At 44.1% G+C, this 20,648-nt stretch overlaps 1 protein-coding gene across 1 annotated transcript; it reads right to left on the bottom strand.

Annotated features, from left to right (window-relative positions):
* Window positions 1-18,315: 18,315 nt before the first annotated feature.
* Window positions 18,316-20,103, bottom strand: LOC131026018 (uncharacterized). The gene is made up of 3 exons (XM_057955799.1): window positions 19,998-20,103; window positions 19,552-19,901; window positions 18,316-19,479 (listed from the first exon to the last, which is right to left on the bottom strand). Exons 1-3 carry the CDS (start codon window positions 20,101-20,103, stop codon window positions 18,316-18,318), a joined length of 1,620 nt encoding a protein of 539 aa, XP_057811782.1.
* Between the last annotated feature and the right edge of the window lie 545 nt (window positions 20,104-20,648).

Raw genomic sequence — 20,648 nt, 5'->3', positions numbered from 1 at the left:
GGTAAAGAAGAAAGGAGCACAAGCTTACCTAGTTTACTTGAATGATGAAGGAGAATCAAGTAAAAAAACTTTGAGGATGTAGCAGTGGTAAGGGAATATAGAGATGTATTTCCCGAGGTCTTACGGATTGCCACCAACAAGACAATTTGAGTTCACTATCGACCTAGAACCTGGATCAGCACCAGTGTCAAAGGCACCCTACAGAATGGCGCCTAAGGAGCTACAAGAGCTAAAGATTCAGCTACAAGAACTGCTCGAGTTAGGTTTTATTAGACCTAGTGTATTCCCGTGGGGAGCACCAGTCCTTTTTGTCAAAAAGAAGGATGACACGTTGAGAATGTGCATAGATTATCGAGAGCTGAATAAATTGGCACTCAAGAACAAATATCCTTTACAGAGGATAGATGACTTGTTTGATCAATTACGAGGAGCGAGCTTTTTCTTGAAAGTTAATTTGAGATCAGATTACCATCAGTTAAAATTTTGACAGAAGGATATACCTAAGACAGCTTTTCAAATGAGGTATGAGCACTATGAGTTCATAGTTATGCCATTCGGTTTGACGAAGGCACCAGTAGTTTCCATGGATCACATGAATCGAGTTTTCATCAATAACTGGATAAATTTGTCCTAGTTTTCATAGATGATATTCTCATCTATTGGAAGGATGAGCAGGAGCGCTAAAACATTTGAGAACGATGTTGGATACACTAAGAGTTGAGAAGCTTTTTGCCAAATTCACCAAGTGCGAGTTTTGGTTGAACGAAGTAACTTTTCTAGGACATATTGTATCATCCGAAGGAATTAAAGTTGACCCCGCCAAGGTACAAGCTGTACATGAGTGGAGATCAGCAACTACGCCTAACGAGATTCGCAGCTTTTTAGGTTTAGCAAGATACTATCAGAGGTTTATTGAAGGATTTTCCATGATAGCAAGACCGATGACATAATTACTCAGAAAAGAAGCTAAGTACAATTGGAAAGAAGAGTGTGAAGAGAGTTTTTAAGAGCTTAAAGGAAATTGACTACAGCACCAGTGCTGCTAGTCCCGAAAATGGATAAAGAGTATACCATCTACACAGATGCGTCAAAGAATGGGCTAGGATGTGTTTTGATGCAAGAAGGAAGAGTTATGGTCTATGCATCACGACAACTTAGACCCCACGAGATAAATTATCCAACGCATGATTTAGAGCTTGCAGCCGTTGTGCATGCCCTGAAAATTTGGAGACATCATCTCTACGGAGTTAGATGTGAGATTTTCACGGAACATGAGGCAAAGGAGATGGCTCGAATTAGTAAAGGATGTTAACTGCGACATTAATTATCACCCTGGCAAGGCCAATGTAGTAGCCGATGCATTGAGCCGAAAGGTCTCGTCAAAGTTAGGATGCCTTCTCACGAGAGAGGATGAGCTTATAAAGGACTTTGACAAGATGAGAATAGAGATGATAAAACCACCAGGGACGATAGCGAGTATTGTTGCGACGATGCCTAGTTTGAAGAAAATGGTGATTGAAGCACAAGGAAAGATGAGACAATGAACAAGTTACGAGAAAGGATAAGAGTAGGAGATCTCAAGAGTTACCAAAAAGCATCAGATAATGCTATTTTATTTGAGGGGAGAATATGCATTCCCCGCGATGATGAACTTAAGAATACGATCATGAGTGAGACTCATGACACGCCTTGCACCGCCCACCCAGGAGGCACAAAGATGTATCAGGTTGTAAAAAAAAAAAGATTTTTGTGGGACGGAATGAAACGAGACATAACTTCGTTTGTAGAGCGATGCTTAGCTTGTCAGCAAGTGAAAACATTACACCAACGACCCTATGGGAAGTTAAAACTGTTGGAGATTCCCGAGTGGAAATGGGATCACATAGCGATGGATTTTGTGATAGCTTTACCGAAAAGTCAAAGAAGAAATACAGCAATTTGGGTGATTGTAGATCGACTAACAAAATCTGCACATTTCATACCGATCCTAATCGCGTATGGACCAGATAAGTTAGCACAATTGTACGTTCGTGAGATTATAAGATTGCATTGAGTACCGGTGTAGATCACCTCAGAGAGAGATTCAAAAAAAAAAATTACATCACGTTTTTGGATGAGTTACAAAAAGAGTTGGGTACAAGGATGAATTTTAGCATAGCAGACGATAGAAGATATGATAAGAACTACTATCCTTGATAGAGGAGTACATCGGGAGAATGTGTTGCCACTAATTGAGTTTGCCTATAAGATGTGAGACAAAGTTTCGAGATAGGTGACAAAGTTTTCTTGAAGGTTTCACCCTCAAAGGGGATGAATAGATTTGGAATTAAAGGACAGCTTAGACCCAGAGTTATAAGTCCTTACGAGATACAGCAAAAGATAGGTCCAATAGCGTACAGGTTGGCTTTGCCACCTAGCTTTGGAAACGTGCATAACGTGTTTCACGTGTCATATTTGAGAAGATATATTTGAGAAGATATACCCAAACCATGAGGTTTACTAAGAAGAAATGATCTTAGAACCAGACTTGAGTTATGAAGAGAGACCTCAGATGATGCTAAATCATAAAATTCGGCAATTGAGTAATAAGTCGATTGCATTGGATAAGGTCCAATGGAAATATGATAGTTAGAAAGAATGGAAAGAGAGCTTGAGGATAAGATGTGAGAGAAGTGCCCGAAACATTTACAGGAGGTACAAATTTCGGGACGAAATTTATTTTAAGGGGGAGGGTATGTAATACCCGGGCTTTTGATGACGTGTTTAATTGCTTGAGTTTGAGTAATTAGGGTTTAGATCCCTTGTTTGATTTACTTTGTAAAGAGATGATGAGTTATATGAAGGTTTCTAGTTATTTTTAAAGATGTTGAGATGTTCTTTTGATGATGTGGGATTTTATATCCGTAATTGAGTTTGAGTATTTGAATAATTCGAGATAATTATTTGAATGAGAACGGTGAACTCGGAAGTGAAATCTGAGTCCGTTAAGACGTTTTTGAAATTTTTGACTTTTTGACGATGAATAGTAAAAATACTGCTATTTCGTCTTTTTGTCGACTTTCAAAATCTTACATGCATGTCGTCGAGAAATATTCTTAATTTTTCGATACGAGTCCAATAATGAAAGTTTTTATTTTTTTGACGACGAGTGAATAGTAAACCGAGATTTCTCGATAAACGAACCGAGCTCGTTTATCAGAATTTCGAGAACGAGCTTGCGTTTTCTATATTTATATAGAATTACGAGTGTTATGAAAGTGAGTAGGAGTTAAGAGGGCGAGTAACGAAGAGTATGGGTAGTTAGTCGTTAAAACGAGACGAAACGAGATATTTAACGACTAACGGGTTAATATCCTAAATATCTAACCTACCCTACGCCTAACCACCCCCCAACCGCCCACTATTCCTCTATCTCACTTAACTCACGCAGCCCACACACACAACTCACGCAGCACACACAAACACACTAAACACACACTATTTTCACGCCAAACACCATTGTTGAGAAGCTTGAGCTTTTGAGCTCCGATTTGAGCACCGAGACGAGCGTCGATCATCTTTTCAATCACGTATCTAAGTAGGTAAGATCTCTACCTACGTTTTGATGGTTTTCTTTTCGATTTTCGTCGACGTCGAAAAACGTCGATTCTCGACTTTATTTTGAAACGACGTCGGATCGTCGTGAAATTTTAGTATGTTGTTCTTGGGTAGATGTTGAGCATGTTTAATGAAGGGAGTAAGAACGGAACGAACCGTAGCTATGAAACCCATGAGGGCAGCCCCGTTTTTCACATATTAGCTCGTCTTTCGATTTTTGTTTGATCGTTTAGACTTGATATTTGTGCTTAGGGGTATGCTAGGATCGTTATATATTAAATTCGTATTTTTCCAATAACGAAAATTGTATAAATTTTTAGAGTATGATTATTTAAATTCGTGAAGTTTGGGACGTTGCATGATGAATATTATTGTGTATATGTGTTCTACGATATCACATGAGCATGCTAGATTAATTTGGGAATTTTCGAGAAATGTTAGAAACGAGAAGCGAGAGGACCGAATGGTTTGATGCCCAGATGTGAATATTTGTTTTTTTATTTGAATGATTTGAGTTTATATATATGTGTTATATTTATTGAATATTGCACGTATAATTTACTTAAATTTATTTGAACACCGAGGTTCAAATTTGATGAAGGCCGCGAGTCATAAGGCAGAGACGAGCGATGCTCGATTTTAATTGAGTTAATTTGAGCATGCCAATGTGTTTAGGATAATTAAAAATATTTCTATTTAAATTTTGGGAATTTATTTCCATTAAATACAAATTTTCTAATTATTCGATGGTTTATTAAATTGAGATATGTGGAGTATGTGAAGTCATGTAAGTGAACTAGTACTGCATATGAGTTAATGCTATGTTAGTAAGACTATATGAATTATTTGAGTATTTGTGAGATGAGCATGATTAGTGAGTTATTGAGCTTTTTGAGTTGCATGAGAAATGCATATAAAATGACCAAGTATGAGAAGATAGCATGAATTAGATATATTGTGTTTCAATGAGAGAAATAAATTAGAGAAGTATGTTAGATAATTAAAGTTGGAATTTAGTATTTAATTACTAAGTTGAAGATTTAATTGAGAATTATGAGCATGATAAATTGTTAAAATATAATTTATTATTTGAGTTTGATATTGATTATGTGTCTAATTGGAGTGAGTGTGAGAGTTATGATTAACGCACATAAATGTTGGTATCTGACACTCGAACAATTGGTTTCGAGTATAAATGATAGTTTACTGATAAAGAGTTTTGATGATTTTGAATTGTTGGTTTGCGTTGAAGAGATGTCAAGATGTTAAGTTTTGAGTCGAGAGACGAGTTCACGTAGTGAGATTCACGCGTTGAAATCTCGTGGCTGACATTATGTATGAATAGGTCATGCCGAAAATTTTAGTGAATACTTTGATATATCATCAAATAATCATTATAATTTCTTAGTGAAATTAGGATTTGAGGTCAAAAGAGAGATGAACATTAGAGATACTAATGTTTCATAAAAGAGATTAGATTATTAATCGAGTTTTCTTTAATAACTTCTCACTGATTCTTCATAACGATGAAGGTCCTTTTGGGAAGTAACGACTTGAGGGAGAGAGTGACGTTACTCGTTGATACAGAGACATAACGAGGTGGGCTTTCTTAAACACGTATATAGAGATCCCCTGCATACAGGCCTCTTATACGAAATGAAATGAATGATATGATATAATTGTTAAGTTTCGATTTTATGAAAATGATCAAATGATGAATGGTTCTTTATGAAATGAAATGAAATGAAATGAAGGATGTTATATTGAAGTTATTGCATTGCCAAAATTTTGATGTTTTGGTATGTTATCTATCAAGCATCTGATCAATAAAGGGGAGGGGAAAGTGGTCTTTCCTAGTAGCAGCATTCAACATGCGATAATCAATGCAGACTCTCCAACCAGTAACCACACGTGTAGCAATCATCTCATCAGACTCACCCTTCACAACAGTCATCCCCCCTTTCTTAGACACCACTTGGGTAGGACTTACCCACTCACTATCAGATATAGCATATATAATCCCAGCATCAAGCAATTTCAACACTTCTTTCCTAACGACTTCTTGCATAATAGGATTCAAGCGCATTTGAGGTTGCGCTCTGATGCGTCTTAGACTTTTGGGCCATTTGGCCCTATTTTTCCCTTTATTTGTGTCAGTACAGGTCTGTCCGGGGGAAAAATGAAGTTGTGAAGGAAGGAAGGTCAGTAGAGCGGAAACGGAAGAAATGCGGTCAGAATGGGCACTACCGAGCCCAGATTGCTAAGTCATGTCTACCAGCATGGAGCTTCGGCCAACAAGTACCTCCCTAGTTCAACTTGGGGCATGGGAACCTGGAGCAACCACCTGGTATGAGCCACACCGATAAGAGCAGTCCGTCTGATCGTTACCAGGAGAAACAGACAGCCAAAGCCAGTAAAGGAAGGTGAATCTCGGAGTTCTCGAAGAAACAAGTGGAAGAAAGAAGAAGAAACTGGAAGGATCGAAGGAATGGGAAAGGTTGACTAAGCTTGCAGCTGGACGCCATCTTCAATCAGGATCAATCAAAGATCGAGCTAATTAAGGAAAGAAGATCCCGGCGAAGATTTGGCACCGGCGCAGCTAGGGTTAGGCCTCTACCATCCGGCAGTATAAAAGACTAACGGTGTGCATCGTGCACAACTTCTTGGCACTCAAAAAGCTTTTGGCACCTTGAAACTCTTATATTTTACTTTAGTTATCATTTAAGTTCGCCGTGTGTGGCATCCAAAACATTTTACATTTTCCGTGCTTTTCCCTATTCAGTTGTTTTTCTACTTTTGAACAAGTTCGAAGGCTTGAGGCCTAGGTACTATTTTATCTATTCCAGTATTTCTTTTCATTCTATCATGTGTTTAATCACTTTTGCATTTATGAATTGTGCTATGTGTGAGTAATCCCCTTGGTGAGGTTTTAGGGGTGGAAATAATTGATGTTAACATGTAAACATTCGTGAGGCACTTGTTCTTTCGGTTGAATCTCGTGGTTCCGGAAGGATCTGTTTGAAACCATGGGCAGTAGGGGCCTAACGGGTGATCTCCGTTCGGTAAAACGCTGTCCATGTTAAGCAAAGGCCAGGGTATACCAAGGTACAACAATCGGTATGCCCAAGACCGAGTAGCTGAGCAGCGTCAACAAAAGGCGTTGTAGATCCAGAAGGTGGGGAAATGGTTGATGGGATACACTGCCCTTCCTCAGTCTTGGGCTTCTCTAGAGACTATCCATCAACTGTGACGAGGCATTAAGCCATGGTTATCAAACGAGGAAAGCAATCTCGGCGCCGTAGCATGTCTATGACTGGTCGGCTGACAAAGCCGGAAATAGTTGAGTCCAGGAGGCATGTGTCACTAAAAGCGTGGAGTTGGGGACCTCGGGAGAGAAGGTTGGTGAGGGTCATACTTGGTGAGTAACGGGTATGACTACTATCTACGGAGAAGTGAAGCACTGCCTTGTGACCGGGGATTGTGTGACCTTCGGACCAAGTGACCACAATGAGATCAACCATCCTATATGTGAAGTATAACCCCTTGAACCGCCCCAATGTCTTTGGGCCACGCCTTGGGCTTGTATGGATCGTAGACGGATCATCAGTGTGCCTATGACCGAAACGAATGTTAACAACAGTTATGACCTAACCGAATAACCTCACCCCTTTGTTATTATTGATCTTGTTTATTTCGTGTGCAGAGTATACAGATTGAGAATTGTGACACCTCAGTTTGTTGTAGGAGAACAAAGTGGTTCCTCACTCCCTGTGGGATTCGACCCTACACTTACCGCTAAGGCTAAGTTCTTATTGTGAGAAGTAGGAGCGTGTATTGACTGTACTGGGCATACACAGGTATTTTGTCCGCACCGCACGACGGGTGTGTGTCAAAATTGGCGCCGTTGCCGGGGAGTGACGCGCAGCAATTTTGTTCCTCCTCATTCCATCTTCCGCTACTGGTGTATGCGTGGAACTCGTAGAGCTGTAAGAGCATTGGTGTTTGACCCCGATATTGATCGTACAGAAAGACGACTGCGCGCAGAAGCACGAATAGCGAGACGCGAAGCTATGGCAGAAGCTGAACAAGCAGATGCCGTACGGAATCACCTTACCCGCAAATCCGTTCGCACCTCGTCGGTATGACATGAAGCCCTCATTGCTTCAGATCTTACCGAAGTTCAATGGATATCAAGGAGATGACCCTCATACTCATCTCCAAGATTTTGAGATGACAATCATGCACCAATCAAATGATGAGCAGCAAGAGTATGTCAAGTTGATACTCTTCCCTTTTACCTTGGTGGACAATGCAAGAAGATGGCTGTATGACCTACCCGAGGGCAGTGTCACTACATGGGCACAACTGCAACAGGCTTTCTTAGAAGAATTCTTCCCAGCAGCACGAGTGGAGCGGATGCGATGGGATATCCGCAGCATCAGGCAAGACGGACTAGAATCCTTCTATGAATACTGGACGAGATTCAAGAGAATGTTAAGCAATTGCCCCCATCACCAAATCTCTCCAAAAGATCAAGTGGAGAGCTTTGTAAAGAGCATGCGGAGGAACGATCGCAGTCTGGTCCTAGCAGCTTGTAATGGATCATTGATGAGCAAAACCCCGCTGGAAGTCTTCCAACTATTGGGCACCATGGCGGAAGAATCACGTGATGAAGGGCATGAAAGGAATCTGGAGAAACCAAGGAAGGCTGAAGAGAAAGAGGAAATGTCTAAATTAGAAAAGACGATGGAGAAGAGCATGAACGAACTCAAGGAGCTTCTTTCGGGCTTGACTATACCGAAGAAGATTCGCCAGTGTGGCCTTTGCGATGCCACTGGACACCAATCTGAAAATTGTCCAAATTTTGGTGAGGATATTGTTGATGTCAATGCCATTGGAGGACATGATGGGAATCCACGGAAGTACGATCCTTATGCAAATACTTACAATCCTGGGTGGAGGGATCACCCCAACTTTCGGTAGAAGTAAGATGGTCAGCCCCAACAGCAGAACAATATGGGCGCACCAGTGCAACGTCCTCAGTATAATCAGAACCAGCATCAACAATAGTACCAGTTAGGACCACCTCAACACCACAACCAGAATCAGCAACAACCTCCTTACCAACCTCCACATCGAAGAGCACCTTGGAAAGAAGCAATTGAAAGCATGGCTAAGGAAAGCGAGAACTTTCGCAATGAAATTCGTGCCGGCATGAACCAAACTAACCAGCAAATTAGTCATTTGACTAAGGCAGTGGCCAAACTAGAGGAGAACGCTGGTAAACTCCCAGCCATGGGAATCAACCCCAGAGAGCACGCCCAAGTGGTGCTAACCGAGTTTCCTGAGGGAGAGGAAAAGGAGGAAGAATTGTTAGCAGAAGCTGAATTGCTTCGAGGAGGCTGGAATAAGAACAGGAAGGGTCCAACTGATGAACAAGTTGGAGGTAGCAATCCAACCGAAGCACCCTACCCGGGACGCTTGAAACAGAAAGCTAGAGAGAAGGAAGCAAGTGAAATGATGAAGATGTTCCAAAAGGTTGAGTTGAGCATACCTTTACTCGATGCTATCAGGCAAATCCCCAAATATGCCAAATTCTTGAAAGACCTTTGTTCAAGAAAAGTCAAGATGGAGGAAAAGGTCCGCTACGTGATGGGAGAAAGTGTTTCGGCGGTGATCCAACGGAAGCTACCCACTAAGCGAAAAGATCCGGGGATGTTCACCATTCCATGCAACATAGGAGGAACAAATATGGATAAGGCAATGATGGATCTGGGAGCCTCCATTAATGTGATGCCATTGGCTGTATACAAGAGACTGAATATTGGCGAGATGAGGAACACCCGTGTGGTCATACAGTTGGCTGACAGATCCAACGCTTACCCTGAAGGAGTAGTGGAAGACGTGCTGATCAAGGTTGGGGATTTGATTTTCCCAGAAGACTTCTATGTTCTAGATACCGGACCTGAAACTGGAGAGAATGCCATACTATTGGGAAGGCCGTTCATGATGACCGCCGGAACCAAGATCGATATGAAAACCGGAATCTTGACATGTGAGTTCGACGGCGTTCAAGTGGAATTCAACATCTATGAGACCATGAAAAGGAAACAAGCAATGGAGACGGTGGACATGGTCGATGTATTTGAACCCTTGGTGCAAGAACAATGAATTACTTTCGGTTCTAGGGATACCACAGAAAAGGTGATTCAGTATGGTCTGACTGATCGGGATGCCGAACATATGGAGGACGAGGAAATGAAGGAAGCCATCATGGAGCTCTACTCTCTCCGAGAGAGCACCTTAGAAGCCGAGGTGGAGGTAGATCAGAAGATCAAGGAATTGATACAGGAAGTCTATTTAGCTGGGGGAACAGAGACAAGCAAACCGGAGTTGTTGGCTCAGTATGGGCAGAACGAGAAGCTGCTGCCCTCAATCCAGAAAGCACCCATTTTGGAGCTCAAGCAATTACCTAAGCATTTACAATATGCTTATCTGGGACCAGAAGAGACGCTACCAGTTATCATCAGTTCTGATCTAACTGTCGTACAGCAAGAGCGATTGGTCAGAGTATTACGAGAGAATAGGGAAGCCATCGGTTGGACCTTAGCTGATATCAAAGGCATCAGTCCCACGGAGTGCATGCATCACATATACCTAGAAGAAGGAGCCAAACCCGTTCGAGATTCTCAAAGAAATATGAACCCGGTTATGAAAGAGGTGGTACTAAAGGAAATTCTTAAGCTATTGGAATTGGGAATCATCTATCCCATATCTGATAGCCAATAGGTGAGCCCAGTCCATGTCGTACCGAAGAAATCAGGGATACAGGTTGTGGAGAATGATCAAGGCGAGCTTGTGCCCACCCGATTGCAAACTGGATGGAGAGTTTGCATTGACTATCGGAAGCTAAACGATGCTACCAGAAAGGACCACTTCCCATTACCCTTTATCGACCAGATGTTGGAGAGATTAGTCGGTAATGCCTATTACTGTTTTCTAGATGGATATTCTGGATACATGCAAATTTTTGTGGCACATGAGGACCAGGAGAAAACCACTTTCACCTGCGTATTTGGGACATTTGCATACCGGAGAATGCCGTTTCGGACTCTGCAACGCACCGGGAACTTTTCAACGGTGTATGATGAGCATCTTCTCCGACCTATTGGAGAATTGTATTGAAGTATTCATGGATGACTTCACCGTATATGGTAGCTCTTTCGACACATGTTTGGAGCATCTAGAGCTTGTCTTGAAAAGATGTGTGGAGAAAAGCCTAGTCCTTAATTATGAAAAATGCCATTTTATGGTAAGGGAAGGAATAGTGCTTGGGCACGTGATTTCAGAAAGGGGGATTGAAGTGGACAAGGCGAAAGTCGATTCCATCGCCAAATTGCCCTACCCGACGACCGTAAAGCACATACGGGCATTCCTAGGCCATGCAGGCTTCTACCGGCGATTTATCAAAGATTTTGCCAAGATTGTCCAGCCCATGACCAGACTTCTTCAACAAGATGTGCCGTTTGAGTTTGACGATGATTGTAAGGAGGCATTCACAATTTTAAGAAACAAGTTGGTGTCGGCCCCCATTATTCAACCACCGATGTGGGACATACCGTTCGAGATCATGTGCGATGCCAGCAACCACGCCGTTGGAGCAGTACTGGGACAGAAGAAAGGCAAACAGAGTTGTGTGATCTACTACGCATCCAAAACACTGAATCCAGCACAGTGCAGCTATACCACTACTGAGAAAGAACTCCTGGCGATGGTATTTGCCATAGAGAAGTTTCGTTCCTACCTTTTGGGAACAAAGGCGGTGGTCTACACGGATCATGCCGCGTTGAAATACTTGATGGCCAAGAAGGAATCCAAACCTCGACTCATCAGGTGGATTCTGCTACTACAAGAGTTCAATATAGAGATAAGGGACAAGAAAGGAGCTGCAAACCTCGTAGCAGATCATTTGAGCAGGTTGCAACTGGAAGAAGATGACGGTATGCCCATTACCGATACCTTTCCAAACGAGAGACTATTTTCCATGAGCATCCTGGAGGAAGAAGAAGAACTGTATGCTCTAACCAAGCAGGAGCCCTGGTATGCGGATATAGCTAACTATCTGATTACCAAAGAGTTACCCTCAGGATTGACAAGATTCGAACAACGGAAGTTAATCGTGCAAGCACGATATTATTACTGGGAGGATCCATATCTCTGGAAGACTGGAGCAGATCAAGTCATACGGAGATGCATACCTGAGGATGAGCATGCCCAAATTTTGGACATGTGTCATGGAACAGCAAATAGCGGACATTTTGGAGGAAAGCGCACGGCCCACAGAATCTTGGAGAGTGGATTCTACTGGCCCACCATATTTGCGGATGCAAGGAAATGGGTACAGAGCTGCCCGAAGTGCCAGATGACTGGAGGTATTACCGCAAAGGATGAAATGCCACAAGTTCCGATCATGCCGGTCGAAATTTTCGACGTATGGGGGATTGACTTTATGGGACCGTTCCCAAAGTCAAAGAACTACGAATACATTTTGGTGGCAGTGGATTACATATCAAAGTGGGTTGAAGCCAAGGCAACCGCAAGCAATGATGGTCATACTGTGGCAGGATTCCTGAAGGAACAAGTGTTCGGGAGATATGGTATACCCAAAATTCTAATCAGTGACCAAGGGTCTCATTTCTGTAATGCCATTATCAGAGCACTAACCAAGAAGATGGGGGTGACACACAAGGTCACCACTGCATATCACCCCCAAGCAAATGGCCAGGCCGAGATTTCCAATTGGGAGCTAAAGAGCATCCTGGAAAAGGTGGTGCACCCCAACCGTAAGGACTGGAGTGACCATTTGGGGGATGCGTTATGGGCATACAGAACTGCTTTCAAGACACCCATTGGAATGTCCCCGTTCCGCTTGCTTTATGGGAAAAGATGTCACTTACCTGTGGAAATTGAACATAAGGCGTACTGGGCAATCAAGCAAATTAATCTCAGTATGACCCTAGCTGGAGAAGCAAGAAAGTTGCAGCTGAGTGAGTTGGAAGAACTTCGGTTGGAGGCTTACGACAATGCGGTGCTCTATAAAGAACGAACCAGAAGGATCCATGATGCCAAGATCAGGAAGAAGGAATTCTTGGTGGGACAAAAAGTCCTACTTTTCAATTCACGCTTCAAGATGATGGCTGGGAAGCTTCGTTCAAAATGGTCAGGACCATTCGTGATCAAAGGAATCTTTTCAAATGGAAGCATTGAAGTATATGATCACAATGGAGTTGATACGTTCGTGGTGAATGGGCATCGCCTAAAGCCCTATTATGAGCTTGCTGAAGTAAGAGAGGAGAAGGAGGAGTGCCACCTTCTCGACCCTGAGTACGAGTGAAGAGTGAAGGAAAGTCGAGCTCAAGACGAGAAACAAGAACGCTTGCTGGGAGGCAACCCAGTGTGGTTACTTCGGTATGGTCTATACCGAATTTTCTTTTTTTTAAGGTTGTTTTGTTTTTTTGGATGCACTAACATGCAGGAAAGTCGGGCCGAGATAATTTGGAAGGAGGCCCAGAGGTTGATCCAAGCCCACTTTGCGTTGCAAAGTGTGTAGGTGGAGAGTTAGGGATTGGAACGGTCTGGAAGAGGGCTTACAGAGGGAGATGACGCGAGCGTGTCAGAGGCAGGCGGCGATGTGACTGCAACTCTTCGGTTTCCGTAGAAATTTGAATTTCAAATTTTGGCCAAGTTTTTATTTCCTTAAAAATTCTTTTTCTGCCAATAACCGTCACACTTACCATATTCAAAGCCTCAACCCACGATCTTCTTCCCCACAAACCCTAACCTCCGAAAAACTGCTACACCACGATCACCACTCGCCTCAAACCCTAAATTCCCATAATTACCGATCACCTTTCTTAAAAAACCAACCTTGCCTCCAAACTTCCGCACAAATTCTAAGTCCTGTGATCTCTACAATTCGCAATGGCAAAAACCAAAGGAGGAGCAGGTTCCGAAAATACCCAACCGCCGAAGAAGAAAGGCGCCAAACTCCCACCTCCAAAGCGTACCACAAGGCGGACCGCTTCGGAGGAGACCTCCAGTAAAATCACCAAAGACCCTTTGCTGAAGATCCAGCCCGAGGACAAAGGGCGTGCCGAAGTCCTCCAACAAGAGGAACGAGAAGAAGCAAGAGCAGCCGCCGAGTCGACGCAACCGGAAGAAGGGGAGCCCGAGCTCACCCTTCCTGTGAAGAAATCAAAGAAGGCTCAGGCGAGCAAAGCAACTCCAGCGCGACCCACTGTCGCACCACCACCTATTCAAGCTCAACCGCAACCACAATTTCCAGAAACCTCCATGCAGGAGGGGAAAACAGCTTCCGAGGAAACGGAAGCGGAGGAGGAGAAGGGCGAAGAAGAGAAGGTGGACGAGGAAGAGGATGATGAAGCAGAGGAAGGCGAGGGCGTTCAGGAGAGGGAAGTAGAAATCTCGACACCCCAGAGCAAGAGACCCAGAGTGAAAAGAAAACTAGATGTTGCCAAACCCCCACTACCAGTTAAGGCCAAACCGGCACCGGCAGGCAGTAAGACCCGAACAAAAGCTGAACAGAGTAAGAAACCAAGGAAACCCACTGCAGCTGAAAAAGGGAAGGCCAAGGAGATGGAGGAGCCGATGGAAGTAGACCCAGAGAGAACCAAGACGGTTGAAAGCTCCAACTCGGAGGATGTGGTCGCCCCTGCTAAGCCGGTGACGAGCACAATCACCTCAAAACCCAAGGGCGTCAAGCGCAGGGGAGTGGTACGACCCAGCACTGTGGAGACGGCCATACCGAGGGACAGTCAGAGGTATGCCGTTTTACAGAATCGGGAGATAACTCCTTGGTATTTTCTTGTGACTGAAGTGTTGGAGAGTTTCGGGATAAAAAAACGTGTGGAGGGATATTTCGAGAGCATTGGTTGGGGGAAGATTCTGAAGTGGAATGTGTTGGCGTTCAAGAATTTGTCGGAAGAGTTCATGAGTACGGTAGAGTTCAAGCCAAAGGGAAATTACTCAATCGAAACACCAGGTACCCTCCGCTTCCAATTGCGAGGGAAGGTGTTTCCACTGTCCATCAACGACTTGAACATCCACCTGGGAGTAATAGAGGACAAGGAAGTGTACGATGATGAGTATAAACAAGCTGAAACCATGGCTCCACCGGAGTGGCGCAGTCAGATTGACCAGTACTGGTCCCAACTCTCAACGGGGGCCAAATATGTGAAGAATATCAGCAAATCCAACGAACTCTGCGACCCAGCCCTGCAGATTTGCCATCGTTGGTTGGCCTATAACATCTATGGCCGAATTGAGGGATCCAACGTCGTCACGCAGCAAGAGCTCTTTGTGCTCTGGTGCATGGTGGAGAGAAAGAGGGTGAACTTTGGGTTCACCGCTGCACTATAATTTCAGTATGGGGTAACCCATACCAACAAGTATCTCTCCCTATGCCCACTGGTGACTCTCTTGGCGAAGAAGCTTGCGGGTTTCAACGAGGAAGCCCCGGATGAGGCAGCTGCGGCAGAAACCCGACTCTTAGATATCGGGCGGTTGGTGCGTTGGCGGATTGTTGAGATGGATGAAGGTGGTAGCTACCATTTGGTCCAACCAGAAGGCAGCTCAGTTCGACCTGAACCGAAGGTTGCACAGGAACAGGGAACTTCTCGCCCAATCAGTGGCGAGATTATCAAGCTGACGGCCGAACTGAAGGAAATCAAAGACGAGCTGGTGATGCTGGGAGGAGAAGTGGCCACGTTGAGGGATACTGTGGAAGAAGGATTCAAAGTGATGGAAGCTGGCTTTAAAGAAATCAAGGAGATGCTGACTGCGGAGGCGAGATCCTCCGGCCGAAACGACTAAGTACCTTTCCCCTGAACTCATAGATTAGTTTTTATTTTATCTTTTTGCTTTTCTTGTTTTAGTGTCTGTTTAATCTGTGTTTGAAGTCGAGTCTACTTGCATTGTTTGATGGTGAAGGATTGTGCATGCTGATTTCAGTCTTGGTATGAATTGGTGGATTGAGTATGAAATGCATGATGGTAGCTGTGAGGATACTGAGAGTACCCCACCGGTGAGATCAGGACCAAATTGAAAAAAAAAATGCATGTTTGTGGTGAGAATTTGCTGTGACTAGGAAATCTTGACTTTGTTTGAGGACTCATTTTTGCTAGTACATGACTTGTGTGATTTGGGCACGATTCTTTGATTTAGGGCCCCAGATTTTTCTTTGATACGTAATGTGAAAAATAATCCCTTGTATGCCAACTTGAGCCGAATTCATTCTTTCTTGAGCTTTGTTAATGCTATATCTAGGAGGAAGAATTTATGAAGTGAATGAAACGGTGAACAAGGAATTATAAGACAGAAAGAAATCTGGGCACAAAAAAATTGGTGAATAAAAATGATTGCCCACAAATAGAATCAAAGAAAAATGAACCCCATTGAAAGCGGGAAATTAAGGGTTGGTTGTAGCTGTACTGAACGTGTATACTGAGTAAGGGTGATACTGAAATTAGCCACTGAACCATATATACCTCACCTTAGCTCTGTATGCCCCATTACAACCCAACAAAGACCCTTTGATGAGTCATACTAGTGCGCTTAACTTGCAGTCATCAATCAAACTCTTAGAGGAACTAGCACAACAAATTATGAGTGTAAACACTTAACCCGGTGCTTGAGCAACAAGAGAGACTACCATCACACTTTATGCATGATCATTACTCTGGTTTGTGGTCTGTTTGAACTGAATGATGCATGTTGGTATGATCTGATCCTGAAATCTGTGCAAGTTTCGTGTCTTTTAGTTTTATTCATTTTCTTTCAACCTTTTCGTCCGTGTCTTCTGTGAATCCACCTACATACTTGAGGACAAGTATGCTTTAAGTGTGTAGGTGTGATGCGTCTTCGACTTTTGGGCCATTTGGCCCTATTTTTCTCTTTATTTGTGTCAGTACAGGTCTGTCCGGGGGAAAAATGAAGTTGTGAAGGAAGGAAGGTCAGTAGAGCGGAAACGGAAGAAATGCGGTCAGAATGGGCACTACCGAGCCCAGATTGCTAAGTCATGTCTACCAGCATGGAGCTTCGGCCAACAAGTACCTCCCCAGTTCAACTTGGGGCATGGGAACCTGGAGCAACCACCTGGTATGAGCCACACCGATAAGAGCAGTCCGTCTGATCGTTACCAGGAGAAACAGACAGCCAAAGCCAGTAAAGGAAGGTCAATCTCGGAGATCTCGAAGAAACAAGTGGAAGAAAGAAGAAGAAACTGGAAGGATCGAAGGAATGGGAAAGGTTGACTAAGCTTGCAGCTGGACGCCATCTTCAATCAGGATCAATCAAAGATCGAGCTAATTAAGGAAAGAAGATCCCGGCGAAGATTTGGAACCGGCGCAGCTAGGGTTAGGCCTCTACCATCCGGCAGTATAAAAGACTAACGGTGTGCATCGTGCACAACTTCTTGGCACTCAAAAAGCTTTTGGCACCTTGAAACTCTTATATTTTACTTTAGTTATCATTTAAGTTCGCCGTGTGTGGCATCCAAAACATTTTACATTTTCCGTGCTTTTCCCTATTCAGTTGTTTTTCTACTTTTGAACAAGTTCGAAGGCTTGAGGCCTAGGTACTATTTTATCTATTCCAGTATTTCTTTTCATTCTATCATGTGTTTAATCACTTTTGCATTTATGAATTGTGCTATGTGTGAGTAATCCCCTTGGTGAGGTTTTAGGGGTGGAAATAATTGATGTTAACATGTAAACATTCGTGAGGCACTTGTTCTTTCGGTTGAATCTCGTGGTTCCGGAAGGATCTGTTTGAAACCATGGGCAGTAGGGGCCTAACGGGTGATCTCCGTTCGGTAAAACGCTGTCCATGTTAAGCAAAGGCCAGGGTATACCAAGGTACAATAATCGGTATGCCCAAGACCGAGTAGCTGAGCAGCGTCAACAAAAGGCGTTGTAGATCCAGAAGGTGGGGAAAGGGTTGATGGGATACACTGCCCTTCCTTAGTCTTGGGCTTCTCTAGAGACTATCCATCAACTGTGACGAGGCATTAAGCCATGGTTATCAAACGAGGAAAGCAATCTCGGCGCCGTAGCATGTCTATGACTGGTCGGCTGACAAAGCCGGAAATAGTTGAGTCCAGGAGGCATGTGTCACTAAAAGCGTGGAGTTGGGGACCTCGGGAGAGAAGGTTGGTGAGGGTCATACTTGGTGAGTAACGGGTATGACTACTATCTACGGAGAAGTGAAGCACTGCCTTGTGACCGGGGATTGTGTGACCTTCGGACCAAGTGACCACGATGAGATCAACCATCCTATATGTGAAGTATAACCCCTTGAACCGCCCCAATGTCTTTGGGCCACGCCTTGGGCTTGTATGGATCGTAGACGGATCATCAGTGTGCCTATGACCGAAACGAATGTTAACAACAGTTATGACCTAACCGAATAACCTCACCCCTTTGTTATTATTGATCTTGTTTATTTCGTGTGCAGAGTATACAGATTGAGAATTGTGACACCTCAGTTTGTTGTAGGAGAACAAAGTGGTTCCTCACTCCCTGTGGGATTCGACCCTACACTTACCGCTAAGGCTAAGTTCTTATTGTGAGAAGTAGGAGCGTGTATTGACTGTACTGGGCATACACAGGTATTTTGTCCGCACCGCACGATGGGTGTGTGTCACGCTCTAGGCCTAGCATCATCATCAAGCAAAATCCTATGCATGCAGACACTTGGGCTAATCCCTTTCAAATCAGAGATCGACCAACCAATAGCAGACTTATGCTTTCTCAACACTCGCAACAAAGAATCCAATTCACAAGAAGTAAGATGAGCTGATACAATTACCGGATACGTCTCACCATCACCTACGAAGGCGTATCTCAAGTGATCCGGCAACGGCTTCAACTCAAGCTTTGGGGCGGTCCCCTTTTCCTCCTCCATCTTTTTCTTCTCCTCCTCGGTGCACAGCTCCAGAAATCGTCCTCTCCTAGGTGCAATCTCTGCAACACTCTCCAATGCACTACAACACTCAAATAACTCATCAGAAAACAAATGCATATCAAGAGGAAAATCAAAATCAGTAGAGAAAAAGAAATGAGAGATGCAAGCCTCAAGAGGGTCGCCGAGACCCTTCCATGAAGATGGTGTGTCACAGGAATCAACTAGGCTCAACAACTTGCACTCCTCTATGTCAATATCTTCCTTCTCATCATAAAACTTCAAAGCTCGATATATGGAGAAGGTGTGGCTCTCATCATTCACTCTCAAAGTGAGCTCCCCATTAGCCACATCTATCAAGGCTCTTCCTGTGGCCAAGAACGGTCTCCCTAGGATCAACGGGATGGTCTTGTCCTCCTCAAAATCCAACACCACAAAGTCAGCTGGGAATATAAACTCATTGACCTTCACTAACACGTCTTCCACTATCCCCCGTGGATACGTCACCGACCTATCTGCCATCTGCAACGCGATCGACGTCGGCTTCATCTCTCCAATAGCCAACTGCTGGAAAATAGATAAGGGCATGAGATTAATGCTTGCCCCCAAATCGCATAGCGCCTTCCCAAACTGCTGGCCTCCAATGATGCAGGAAATAGTGAAGCTGCCAGGATCTTTAAGCTTGGCTGGGAGCTTCTTCTGCAAGATCGCACTGCACTCCTCGTTGAGATTCACCGTCTCAAACTCTCCCAGCCGCTTCTTTCTCGAGATGATGTCCTTCAAGAATTTTGCATATTGTGGCATCTCCTGCAACGCCTCCACCAATGGAAGATTGATGTGCAACTTCTTGAAGATCTCCAAAAACTTGGAGAACTGCTGTTTCACCTTCTCTTTCTGATGTCGCTGAGGGAACGGCAAAGTCACTGTTGCTGGCGAAGTAGTCTTCTGCTTTTCATTCTTCTTTTTGCCAGAAACCTCAACGGTGACCTCCTCAGCTTCTTTCTCATCAACCGGCGACACGATCTCATCCTCAGGCATCTTGGGTCCCTCATAAGTAGTCCCACTCCTCAAATTGATTGCCTTGCAATGCTCCTTGGGATTAACAGTTGTATTGCTCGGAAACTGACCTTGTTGGTGTAGATTCGTGAAAGCATTGGCCAGTTGACCCAATTGGGTCTCGAACATCTTCATCTGGGTCCCCACAGCTGCAGCATTGGACTCCAACTTTTCCATCATCTCGTCGGACTTGGCCACGAACTTCATTAGCAACTTCTCAAGATTCGGCTTCTTCTCTTCGTTTATCACTCCGTTGGTAACCGAGAAGCCTGGTGGAGGTTGAATTGCATTATTGGGATTCTCATATGACAACTTCGGGTGTGAGCGACCTCCTTGCTGATATTGTTATCCTCTATTGTAGCCACTCTGCTGTCCACGCTGGAAATTCCCGAAGTTCCTCCCATGAATGAAGTTGGCGTCTTCTACGACTGTCGGATCCTCCACAGCTGGTTCAGGATTTCCCATAGACATTGCTGAAATTTTTTAGTTCAACTCCGCCAGCTGAGTCGAGATCACTGCCAAAGGATCTGAGCTAGATGCTGCAGCAACTTTCTTCAGCTGCACCCTCTCGGACGGCCATTGGTAGCTGGTAGCTGCCATACTTTCTATGATCTCCATCGCGTCCGAGCTTCCCTTCTTGAGTATGGAGCCTCCAGCTGCTGTGTCCATGAACATCCTCGTGCGCTCTCCGCATGCATTGTAGAACATGACGACTAGAGTCCCTTCATCAAAACCGTGGGACGGGCACTTCCTCAATTTCTCTTGATATCGTTCCCATGTTTCTGCTAATGATTCACCTTCAAATTGCTGAAACTGAACGATGTCCATCTTCAACTTCAAAGTGAGACCAGGAGGGTGAAACTTCCGCAGAAACAGGTGTGCCAACTCTTCCCATGCAGGATTGTCACCCAATTGCAGAGTGTGGTACCATGACTTGGCCTTGTCCCGCAATGAAAAGGGAAATAGACGAAGGCGAATGATGTCATCTGCTACGCCGTTCATCTTTATAGTACTGC

Source organism: Salvia miltiorrhiza, chromosome 5 (genome assembly GCF_028751815.1).
Source record: "Salvia miltiorrhiza cultivar Shanhuang (shh) chromosome 5, IMPLAD_Smil_shh, whole genome shotgun sequence".
NCBI classification, from domain to species: Eukaryota; Viridiplantae; Streptophyta; class Magnoliopsida; order Lamiales; family Lamiaceae; genus Salvia; species Salvia miltiorrhiza.
The sequence above is the reverse complement of the archived record's forward strand: the minus strand, read 5'-3'. Positions and strand labels throughout refer to the sequence as shown.